Here is an 11,289-nt window from a genome sequence, read left to right as displayed (position 1 = left end):
CGTTTGGCACCGCCTGTGTTTGCGCCCCGCGGACCTGTTTCGCCCGGTGTGGACTCTCGCGGACTCTCACGTGCTCCACACAGCGGACCCGGCCCCCGCCTCGCCTGCGCCTCTCGCTTCTTCTTGGTCTTGCTTTCCCTCTTTGGTTCCACTCACACCGTGCTTCCTCCGCCCAGGCCCTTGCCTGTGCTGTCCCTTGCCCGTGAAGCCATCTTCCCTTCCCTGTGCCATCATCTGGAATAGGAAGAAAAGGGCGCCATCGTTAAAACCCTGACGAACACTCAACATGTATCAGGCAGATAAAGGTGGGAGGGGAGCTAGGAAAGGAGACATCCGACAGGAAGACAAGCAGGAGGGTCATCAACAGAATTTGAGAACAGAATTTCAAGATGAAGACCCTGGTCGCCTGTGTCGTGCTGAAGAAAAGTAGAGGAAAGTCTGGACTCATTTCTAGTGAGTTGAGACGGAAAAGAAAAACAGTATGGTTGGGTGCGAAGGGAAGGCGAGAGATTAGCTGTAGTTGAAGGGACGACAAGGTGAAGGGATGGGTTTTTGTTTCATTGTCGGTTTGATATTAAGGTAAGGAAAAACATGTTTAAGGTGAGAGGTGTTTTCGGACCCTTGTAGATGCAAGTGACAGGAAACCCGATTTAAAAGAGGCAGAGCAAAAAGGGCACAGATTGGCTGACGTGACTTGAGAAATCGAGAAGTAGGTCTGGCCTCAAACACAGCTGAGTCCAGGGGTTCAGGCTGTCTGCTAACGTCTTGGTTCCTCTGCATTGCTCAGATCTGCTTTCTTTGGGTAGGCTGCACTCATTCTGCAACCCTTCTGAGGCACTCTTTGCTGTGGCCAGGAAAAGTCCCAAATTGAACCTCACCAGCCTGGCTCAGTTCCTGTGTCCACCCCTAAACAGGAGATGGGGTGTGCTGTTTGATTAGGTGAGAGGTGGGTCAGCTCTGGGCTCAGGTTGCATGGATTGGGAATGGGCCAAAGTGGCTCCCTAGGGAGGAGCAGGATTACAGTGACCAATGGAATGAATGGATGCTGTCCTGTCACAGAGGGAGAGAGGGGATAAAGGAAGAGCAAGGCCCCCCAGGAATGGGGTGGCCTTCGACTTGAGCCTGGACGGGAGCCTGGAGAGTATGGCTGTGGAGGAGACGGCCAACCCTCCTAGTAAGCAGGAGGGGAAGGCTTTGCGGCTTGGGATGGATATGCCAAGTGCCAAACTAGGGATGTGTGAGATGGGGAAGGGACTTACCAGGGTGTCCCCTTCATGTTCTGTAACTGTCTGGTCTCACATGAGGCCAAGACCTGTCCCAGCCTATTTGTGCCGTGTGGAAGTGTCAGCCAGAGGAAAAACATAGACGGGGGGAGTGTGGGGTGGGGAAAAACCCCAGCCAGGAAGGACCTGACCAAGCACCAGGATCGCTCCTGAGGGTATACAGGGGAACAGTGGGATAGAAAGTGAGTGAAGATGAAAGGGTCCAGGCTGGGAAGAGCTTTGAATGCCAAGGCCTTGAATTGGAAGTTCATTCTGAAGCCAGCCATGTTGACCAGGAGAGAGAGAAGGAAGGTGAAAGAGTCTGGTCAGGAGGAGGAATGTTTTGGCTGCATGTACAGCTTGTACTGGAGAGGGGGTTACGTGTGGGTGATTTGAGAGGTGCTGCCACACAGGTCACATTAAGGTGAGCTGCAGTGACGGGGACGAAGGTTTTTCTTTAGGAATCAGCAGGATGTCACGTTTGACTCAGAATAAAGAATTGCTGGAAATCTTGAGGAATCCTACAACCGAGCAGCCTGGAGTGAGTAGCTGATGTGAGGTCGTGGTGCCTCTAAGTAAGAGTACTGAGCAGAAAGCTGTCACCCCGAGTCCTCACCCCACTCTCACCCCTGCCCTCTCTCTGCAGAAGCATTGTACTACACCGATGACACCGCCATGGCCAGAGCCCTTGTGCAGTCCCTGCTGGCCAAGGAGGCCTTTGATGAGGTGGACATGGCTCACAGGTGAGGGGAGGCGCCTGGGGTGAGGAAAGCCAGGCAGCAGTTGCTGTGCCCTGGACAAAGGACTGGTGTCTGCATGCCTGGGCCCCTACCTTGAGCAGAACCGTTTCTTAGGCTGATGCAGCTTCCCAAGCAAAAAGTGACAGCGCTGCTGGGACAGATGCCTTAGGTCCTAAGCCTTCTTTCCTCGATCCAGCCCAGACTTTTCCCATCCCTGGGAGGCATTTTTGAAACCCCAGTTCTGCTCCCCCTGCTCCCAGGTTTGCCCAGGAGTACAAGAAAGACCCTGACAGAGGTTATGGGGCCGGAGTAATCACTGTCTTCAAGAAGCTCCTGAGTCCCAAATGCCACGATGTCTATGAGCCTGCCCGGGCCCAGTTCAACGGAAAGGGCTCCTATGGGAATGGGGGTGCCATGCGGGTAGCAGGCATCCCCCTAGCCTACAGCAATGTCCAGGATGTGCAGAAGGTACTGGGGGGGGTGGGCTCCCAGAATCCCCCACTTGGTCTGCGTGTGTGCACCATGACAGCGGCGGCTCCTCTTCCTAGTTTGCCAGGCTCTCAGCCCAGCTGACCCACGCCTCCTCCCTGGGTTACAACGGTGCCATCCTGCAGGCCCTGGCTGTGCACCTGGCTCTGCAGGGCGAGTCCTCCAGTGAGCACTTCCTTGAGCAGCTCCTGGGCCACATGGAGGAACTAGAAGGGGACGCCCAGGCCGTCCTGGATGCCAGAGAGTGAGTATGGGCTGGAGGCAGACCTGAGTATGCTCATGGTGGGGAGGGGGCTCTGGCGTCACCACAAAGCAGAAGCTGCCTTCTTCCCATTGCATACCTTAAGGAGGGGTGGGAAGAGGAGACACCTTTGCTTGACTGGTTCAAGGCTCTCAGGGTCCCAGAGAATAATATGGTTCACACCTTTCACGGTATCTGTACCTGTGTGGGAGCCTGGCACATCCCTGCTTCCTCTTACATGAGATCTTTTCCCTGCCCACTGGCTCCACTCTGCTGCTCTGACCTCCCTGAAATCTTCCCCGAACCTACAGGTTGGGTATGGAAGAGCGTCCATACTCCTGCCGCCTGAAGAAGGTCGGAGAGCTCCTAGACCAGGACTCGGTGACTCGAGAAGAAGTGGTGTCTGAGCTAGGTGGGTGGGTTTATTCTCCCACACCCATTATCCTTTGGAGCCAGCCTTAGGCTCAGTAGAGAGGGGGGCATGGACACAAGCCCGCTGTCTGTCAGGTTAGACCTGGCATACTGTGACAGTCAGAGCCACTTTCTATAGTGTCCCTGGCAGAGTTGTGAGCACAGCACCTTGCTTTGGAACTGTAACACTAGACCATGTCCCCAGCAATCACAGCTGGTTGCCAGTTTTTACAGCTAGTGTGATTACAGATGTCTGGTCACCTAGCACTTTTACTGTGTTCTAGGCACTGCGTAGCACACCTCACAGACATGACCTTACATCTTCCTCACAAAAGGCCTGGGAAAGTGACTAACATTGCTCAGTCTCTACACTGAGGAATCAAAACCAAGGACAGGAACTTTCCCAGGCATGAGGCAGCCCTGGGGGTGGCAGGATTTCAACCCAGGTAGTTTATCTTCATAGCCTGTGATCTTAATCACAGCCCTGCTTGAAGCTGAGACTGTTGACTTGTGGCAAGTACAGGAAGCCCAGGGAGAGGGGGTCAGTTTCCTGTGATCTGGCTTCCTCACAGGGAATGGCATTGCTGCCTTTGAGTCTGTGCCCACCGCTATCTACTGCTTCCTGCGCTGCATGGAGCCTGACCCCGAGATCCCCTCTGCCTTCAACAGTCTCCAAAGGACTCTCATCTATTCAGTCTCGCTTGGCGGGGACACAGACACCATTGCCACCATGGCTGGGGCCATTGCTGGCGCTTACTATGGGATGGATCAGGTGCCAGAGAGCTGGCAGCAAAGCTGTGAGGGCTATGAGGAGACGGACGTCCTGGCCCAGAACCTGCACCGAGTCTTCCAGAAGAATCTGTGAGGGCCACAGCTGCTGGGGCTCTGCCCTGTCCAGCAGGACTAATCACAGCTCAGAGGTCCCCCGAGCTGGCTCCCCTGCCTGTCTTCCTGCAGTGCAGGGGCTGGGATGTGCACCCTTGGTGCTGGGGCTCTGGTTTGTTCTAGAGCTGTAGAACACCCTTGGGGTCCTCAGTGGGGTCCAGGACAGATTTTATTTAGTGGGATGCTTACATTATTTTCCTTTTTTATCTAGAATATGGGATTTGGGGAGGTGGAAATGACCTGCAGTAGCATCATTTCTTTCTGCTATGTCTTAACCAGTTTGCCTGACAGTCTGTCCACGACTGGGCAGGCAGTTCTGTGACCAAGGGACAGGCACCTGCCTACAGCTGTTGCAGGCCCACAGCTGGCCCTTTGTTATCCTGGGGCTCATTAACAGCTTCCAGTGGAAGTCACAGCAATAAACAAACTTTGGTAAATCAGCAGACTCTTAATTCTCCCCTGGCAGCCCAACCTTATGCTTAATGTACCCCTCTGTCTTCTAGGAGATGGGGCCCTGTGTGTAGACAAAGGCTTCCAGTTCTTCCAGCCAGCCACAGGATCAGCCAGAAAGGGTAAAACAGGCGTACCCTGGTGGCTTTTCGTGTTGAAGATCACTCTGTGGCCCAGGCAGCTAGACCAAATGCAGGCAGTGACCGGCCAACTTTTCCTCCTCTTAGATCCTGACCTACCCAGACAGGATCCCAGACCAGCAGAGCCTGGAATAGGAACCCTGTAGAGACTGCAGAGGACATCTGTCACCAGGCTGCCACACTTTAGGTGCTGGGTGGACTGAGTGTTACGTGTCTCCCCCTATGTCTTGGGGCCCCACCAAGACCTGGCTTCTCAAGATCTTGTTTTGCCCAGCATGTGTTTTGTTTTTTGGGGGGAGTACTGGGGATTGAACTCAGGTCCTTGCGCTTGCGAGGCAGGCAGTGGAACCACTGAGGTAAATCCCTAGCCCCCGTTTTGGTTTGGTTTGGTTTGGTTTGGTTTGGTTTTGTGGTGGTTTCTGTTTTCAGGACAGGGTCTCATGATGTAGCCCAGGCTGGTCTTGAGCTCACAGTGAGTAAGATCCTGTCTCAGCCTCCCAAGTGCTGGGGTTACAGGCATGTGCCACCATGCCTAGCTCAGCATCCATTTTGTTTCTCCTTTTTTCTTTTTTCTTTTTTCTTTTTTTTTTTTTTTACTGGAGATCAAACTTGGAACCTCACACTTGTGAGGCAGGCGGTGGAACCACTGAGCTAAATCCTCAGCCCTTCAGCATCCATTATGAATAAAGGACAATTGAAGACAACTCCCTCAAGCTGGGGATATTCTGTGAGCATCCTTCCACTGGGCAGAGGGACGAGTGCGCACCTCTCTGGTAGGCCTGAGGTCTCAGGACAGCCGGTCAGGCCTGCTTTCATCCAAGGTAAGAGTTGTGTCAGGCCGGGGTGAATCGCAGGACTTCTCAGGTGTGGATTCTTTCAGGTCCACAGAGCCAGGGACAGGAACGTAACACTGCTGAACCTGGAGGACTGTGAACAGGTGCTGTGTGCCCAGGTCAGTGCCTTCCAGCGTTTTCAAGGTTGGCCCTGACACTAGTTCTGCCCTGAGCAGCAAATATTCACGATACAATTTCATTTATAATTTGTGTCAGATGTTGAAACTCGGCCCTAGCGATCCTGAGCCAGTTGTCATGCTCCACTACCCCTGAGAGCTTGCAGGAATGTTCCAGTGAAGTTCGATCCATCTCTCCCAGCTCCAGCCACTGCCCTGCCCTCCTCCAGTTTCTTAGAATGTCTCTTGGCGTTTGTCTGGTGCAGAGTCTTAGCAGCAAGAGCATCAGCATTTCTGAGGTGGTGACAGAAGCCTAGGTCAGAGCTGCCGAGGAGTACCCTGCTTGAGATACAGGAGCCCGGAGAAGTACCCAGTGCCTTGTGAGACACTGCTGCACCATGCCAATTTCAGCACAGCACTGTTTATATGACAGGTTTTATTGATGTTGTGTCAATACTGTTGTTTTTCTTTTCAAAATGGAGGTTCCCCCCCACTTTTTTTTTTTTTGGTCTCCCCAGTGCATTTTTCCTGATCCCGTGACACAGGGCACATGTAAGTAGAGACCTAAACTTTCTATAGGTCTCTATAGAAATGGAATTACTCATGGGAAACATTTAAACCTTAATGGTTTAAAAAAATAAAATACAAAAATGCACAAGGTAATGTATTCTTCAGTTAAAACCTGACACTTATCAAACGAAGTCAGGTACTGTACCTCAGATCTCATAAACACTTCAGAAGCATCAACCACCCTTCTCTAGAGGCTTCAGGAGTGAAATCTGGCAGCAGCTCAGCTCTGACACTGCTTTTGGGTTCCCTTTGGGTCCATTTGGTTCCCTGCGCTCCCCCTGGGAGCCGATTCATTTCTGCCAATCAGCACCAATCCTTATGGAGTCAGATTATAGTGGCTTTCACCCAGAGGTGGTGGCAGCTGAGCAAAGAAAGGAACCCACCAAGCCTGCTGAGACTCCTTAGTTGGCTCCCTTGGGTACCAGGGAGCAAGAAATACACCATGAACTAGTCAGAACCTTCTGTCACTTGGGCAGACTCAGCTTTGCATTCCTCCCTTTAAAAGCTAAAGTAGCCTGCTTTGAAGAAGTGGGCAGGGCAGAGGGCTGTCAAGGAGCTGGGGAAAGCACAGCTTATCAAATCAGAAGTCGCCAGTCTTCCCCTTTTAACACAGTCTGGCTTTGGCCAGAGTCCAAGCAGTGCTCACACTTGGTGCAGGGAGGTGGTTGGCTTGGTGAGGGGTAAGTGAAGCCTCAAATGGTGGGGCGGGTCGGTGACCATTCTCCCACAGGCCACTGTCCACCATCACAGCTTACGCTGAGGGCTGAAGGGCCAGGTGGGGCTGTTCCTGCAGAGGCGACCTGACATTCCCTGGAAGAATGGCAGGCACATCCAGAGGCAGCCATTGCAGGACTGCAACACCCTTCCCCTCAGAGCGTCTGCCTCCCGGGCCCTAATCCTGCTTAGATCAGGAAATTGGAAGCAGAGGAAGCCCCCACCAATTAACCCCTCTAGTAGAAACACATACCCACCATGCGGTTCTTATTAAGGAAAAGCAAGTGGGAGCTTCATCCCCAGGCCTGGGCGGCCATTGTTCAGGGGACTGAGTGAGAGATGTTCTGCCTTGGAGCACTTGGGTTGGGGATGGCAAGGATCCTCTTACAAATCCCACATGAGGAAACTAGTCCACGCCCAGCAGGTGAAGGGGAGGCGAAGGCGTGCTCATGCCTGCTGCCTGCCCTCAGTCCTGCCTGGTGCCACCCTGCATGCACACTTCCAAACGCATCAGGCACATGGCGGTCCCCAAGGGGCCCGTGCATTCTTCTCATGCTAAACAAAGCTGGACGGCCAGGGATTTACCTCAGCGGTTCCGTCACCTGCCTCACAAGCGCAAAGTCCCTAGTTCCATCCCTGGTACCAAATAAAAAAATAAAGCTGGGAGATGGGCTGTTGTCCTGCCCCAGACCCACGCTCCTACCCTTCGCAAGTCACCTTTCCCCGTGACTGCTGCTGAAATGGAGAAAAGGTGTTGCCCCTTCCCAGAAGCCTGCAGAGAGGCCATGCAACTGTCCTGCTGTGGACAGGCCCATGCAGCAGCAGCAGCACCCTGGGTTTGGATTCCCACTGACCACCTCAAGGGTCACGCTTTTTCCCCTTTCCCCTGAAGAAGACCTACTGTCAAATGCAGGGTGTCCCCAAGGAAGTGGAAGAGCCTCACTCCTGGAGCAGGTGCCCTCCAAGGTCCAGCAGGCAAACTGATGAGGGAGCCCCACCCCTCCTGTCTGTCAGGGACCAGCAGCATCCAGGACTCGTGGGGGCTGGGCAAGCATCCCAGGGTCCTGCAGGACAGAGATGGGTGCAGCCCCGAAACTGCTCAGACATCTCGATGAGAGGAACTCAGGTCAGCCCCTTCCAGAAAATCTCAGCCACACGTAGGGGCCAAGGCCACCGCCAACTGTTCAGCTTTTGGTCTTTTTCTTTAAATGGAGGTCTTTGTAACTGAAAAGGTTGCTCTACCACTAAAGAGGAGGCCAGGGCAGTAGGGGCTGCCCACAGGTTATGTTGGGCAGAGCAAGAATCCTGAAAAGGAGGAGTGGATGTACTCGGTGGAGTAGAGTCCGTTGGCCTGGTCTGAAGGCATCTGCACCCAGACCTGGTCATTGGGCCGCAGCTGGAGCACAGCGCCCCCAGATGCTTGGTCCAGGTAGCCCTTCTTGTACTCATCGTAAGTGTAGGTAGCTGGCACGTTGTTCTTGTACAGGGCCACCCACACATTGGTGCCCTTGACGTGCACGTGGTAAGCGAAGTAGTAGACACCACCCACGGGGCAGGTGAAGATGCCGGTGGCTGGGTTGTAGCCGCTGTGGCCATTGTAGAGAGTCCGGTCAAACCTCACAGGCATCCCCGAGGCAGGGAAGGGCGAAGTGAGCACTGCGGTGAAGGCTGGCGTGCCATGGGCTGAGAGGTCACCCAGCCCGAACTGTGGCTTGCCCCCCTTGCCCAGCACAGCACCCTCCACACCACCGTTGGGCAGATGCAGGCCTGCAATGCCAGTCTCATCAAAGGCCCCTGGGGCACCAGGGGGGCCAGGAGGCCCAGGAGGCCCAGGAGGGCCTGTGAGTCCTGGGGAGCCAGGGACACCGGGGGGCCCTGTGGGCCCAGCAGAACCAGGCTCCCCCATTTTCCCCTCCCCAGGGGGCCCTGGCAGGCCTGGTTCACCCTTTAGGCCTGGAAGACCCTGGGGCCCTATAGGGCCAGCTGGACCCTGGAGTCCTGGGATTCCTGAGGGGCCCCTCAGGCCAGGCTGCCCAGGGAGCCCCAAGTCACCCTTCTGCCCAAGGGCTCCTGCTGCCCCTGGCCCCCCAGGGCGACCTGTGAAACCTGGCTCACCCTTGGGCCCAGCTGGTCCAGGGGGTCCATGGGAGCCAGGAAGTCCCCTCTCACCTGGAAGCCCAGGTTTTCCAGCCAGGCCACTGGGTCCCTGGTCACCCCGAATGCCAGGTACTCCTGGGTGTCCTTCGGGACCTGCCTCCCCCTTTGGCCCAGGAGGTCCACGTCTGCCAGGAAGCCCTGCAGACCCAGGAGGTCCCGGGGGGCCCCCAAGACCCTGTGGACCCTGCCCTCCTGGTTCCCCATCCTCCCCTGGCTCACCCCTGTCCCCCAACAGCCCTGGGATCCCAGCAGGGCCCCTGTCCCCCTTGGGCCCTGGCAGTCCTGGCATCCCATAACCAGTGGGACCTATCAGTCCTGGGGGACCCCGGACCCCCGGCTCCCCTCTGGCCCCTGCAGGGCCTTGGGACCCAGGCACCCCCGCTGCTCCTGGCACACCCACACCATTTACCCCAGGGGGACCTTTTGGACCCACAGCTCCTGGCTCCCCCCTCAGGCCTGGAATTCCAGGAGGCCCAGACTCCCCTTTGTCTCCAGGGGCCCCAGGCAGCCCATCTGATCCTGGCTGGCCCAAACCAGCTGGGCCCGGGAGGCCAGGGGGTCCAGGAGCCCCAACCTGCCCAGGAGCCCCAGGCAGCCCTGGCTGGCCGACTCCATCATCCCCCTTGACACCTCGATCTCCTGGGGGTCCAGGTTCCCCTTGGGGACCTGGTTCCCCCCGGAATCCTGGGGGTCCCGGTACCCCCTGGGGACCTGGTTTTCCAGGAACGGTAATGCCCGAGGAGCCAGGAAGGCCAGGGGGCCCTGGGGGTCCCCGGAGGCCCTGGTCTCCTCGTATCCCTGGCTCTCCCCGAAGCCCAGGCTGCCCTGGTGGTCCAACCTTGCCAGGCAGCCCAGGGGGACCAGCCTTGCCAGTGCGAGAGAAGCCAGGGGGGCCAGCAGGGCCAGGCTGTCCATGGAGCCCTGGCTTTCCAGTTCCTGGTTTTCCTGGGAAGCCAGGAGGGCCGGGGGGGCCCCGAGGCCCAGGCTTCCCAGGGGGACCTGGCTCTCCTTTGAGGTCCACTGGCAGCAGAGGTAGAGGCATTTCTGTGAGAGAAGAGAGAGAGAAGGGGGCAGTCAGGGGTGACCCCATCTACCCCAGCAGTATGTGCTACACTGGGGTGATGCAAGGCCCTCTCTGCTCATTATGACCACTCCCGACTCCCCTGTCTGCACACATCTGCTGTTACAGGAGCTGTCAGGGGGCCACAGGGTATTGCACCAGGGCTCGGCCTTCCTTCCCCAGGATTTAAGACAACTTTCATCCCTGCATGACACTAGGTGGCACCAGCAGCCTGCGTAAAGCCAGCTAGAGCAGGACTGCTCCCCCCACCCGCCCCACTTCTCCACAACCATCCCACTCATCCCCACCTGAGCACCACCTGTACCCTCCAGCTGCAGCTGGGTTCTAGGCCATCCGAGGCTGAGGCCCTGGACAGCCTCTGGAAGAACACTGGACATGGGAAATCTTCGGTGGAGACTGGGGCGGCAGTGAGGGCCTGGGAGGGTCTGGCAGAGTCAAGAGTTTGGGGGTTGGTAGCTGTTTGAGACACTATGGGGCAAGGTCTCACCCAGGTACTGGCCCTTGCCCTCGCGGAAGGGTGGTCCCACAGGTCCTTTCTGCATAGGCTGCACGTACTTCACTGGGGCATAGCCTGCTGCCCCCACAGCCCCACCGCCAGAGGACACCCGTGGCCCACACCCCAGCAGCAGCAGCAGCAGCAGCAGCAGTGTGGGCAGGGGCATCAGAGCCCCCTGCATGGCGTTCCCGGTGTGCTGCAAGGAGAAAGGAAAAGAGTCAGCAAGCAGCCTCTGGGTGGTTGGGCAGCAGCCCCAACGGCTCCCATAAAGTTCAGGCTTTAGATATTACTCATAAGCAACTCCCAGAGTCACAGGGGTCTGCAGAGGCTTCCTCCCAAACTCGTCCCAAGCCTTCATTGGTTCACAGATCAGGCCACTGCAGCCCGGCACGCCTTCTAGAGCACTAGTCCGGCCTCAAGGCAACTCCCTGCTAAAAACCTTTGATGATAACCCTTGCTACCATTTGCCAGGCCCTGAGGTGAGCTCTTCAGAGATCTGAACTCCATCCTCGAAATACTTGCACAAGTTATTACTGTCACCTTCACTTCTAGGTGATAAAACCAATCTCAAGTCCCTAGGAAAGACGTGGGACTCGTTCCATGTGCCTCCATGTCATACTGTGCCTTCCAGGCTCCTCACTGCCTTCAGGATAAGGCCGTGGTCTTTAGCACAGCAGCCAAAGCTTGTTTTTTTTTTTTTTTTT

The 11,289-nt window shown here is 56.1% G+C and overlaps 2 protein-coding genes across 10 annotated transcripts in view; one reads left to right on the top strand and one right to left on the bottom strand.

The window, feature by feature from the left end:
• The first annotated feature begins 6 nt into the window (after positions 1 to 6).
• On the top strand, positions 7 to 4,958 carry Adprs (ADP-ribosylserine hydrolase). Of its 8 annotated transcripts, none has more exons than XM_010645264.2 (9): positions 7 to 453; positions 807 to 1,803; positions 1,909 to 2,005; positions 2,263 to 2,470; positions 2,551 to 2,735; positions 3,044 to 3,144; positions 3,716 to 4,004; positions 4,532 to 4,600; positions 4,706 to 4,719. In XM_010645264.2, exons 3-9 carry the CDS (start codon positions 1,938 to 1,940, stop codon positions 4,710 to 4,712), a joined length of 927 nt encoding a protein of 308 aa, XP_010643566.1. In that variant the 5' UTR covers positions 7 to 453; positions 807 to 1,803; positions 1,909 to 1,937; the 3' UTR covers positions 4,713 to 4,719. The 8 variants fall into 8 exon arrangements, 7 of the variants coding, with proteins under 7 accessions (XP_010643566.1, XP_010643568.1, XP_010643567.1 ...); XM_010645266.1 differs by having other exon boundaries at positions 7 to 939; positions 1,724 to 1,803; XM_010645265.1 differs by having other exon boundaries at positions 7 to 939; positions 1,676 to 1,803.
• A 1,077-nt stretch (positions 4,959 to 6,035) lies between these two features.
• Positions 6,036 to 11,289, bottom strand: part of Col8a2 (collagen type VIII alpha 2 chain) — an 8,782-nt gene continuing 3,528 nt past the window's right edge. For both annotated transcript variants that reach the window (XM_010645270.3, XM_010645271.3), the window contains exons 2-3: positions 10,577 to 10,781; positions 6,036 to 10,052 (exon numbers count right to left, since the gene is read on the bottom strand). In XM_010645270.3, the coding sequence (XP_010643572.2) occupies positions 8,134 to 10,052; positions 10,577 to 10,766 (2,109 nt within the window). In that variant the 5' untranslated portion in view covers positions 10,767 to 10,781 and the 3' untranslated portion in view covers positions 6,036 to 8,133. The remainder of the gene's footprint in view (positions 10,053 to 10,576; positions 10,782 to 11,289) is intronic.

This window comes from Fukomys damarensis, unplaced genomic scaffold (assembly GCF_012274545.1).
Source record: "Fukomys damarensis isolate Sample0158 unplaced genomic scaffold, DMR_v1.0_HiC HiC_scaffold_23, whole genome shotgun sequence".
NCBI lineage: Eukaryota > Metazoa > Chordata > Mammalia > Rodentia > Bathyergidae > Fukomys > Fukomys damarensis.
This window is presented reverse-complemented; position numbering and strand designations above follow the sequence as displayed.

Coding starts and splice junctions, on each gene's coding strand:
- Adprs (XM_010645261.1), top strand. CDS start 390: ATGAAGACCCTGGTCGCCTGTGTCGTGCTGAAGAAAAGTAGAGGAAAG. Junction 2,736..3,043: donor GCCGTCCTGGATGCCAGAGA/GTGAGTATGGGC, acceptor CCGAACCTACAG/GTTGGGTATGGAAGAGCGTC. Junction 4,005..4,531: donor CGAGTCTTCCAGAAGAATCT/GTGAGGGCCACA, acceptor TCTGTCTTCTAG/GAGATGGGGCCCTGTGTGTA.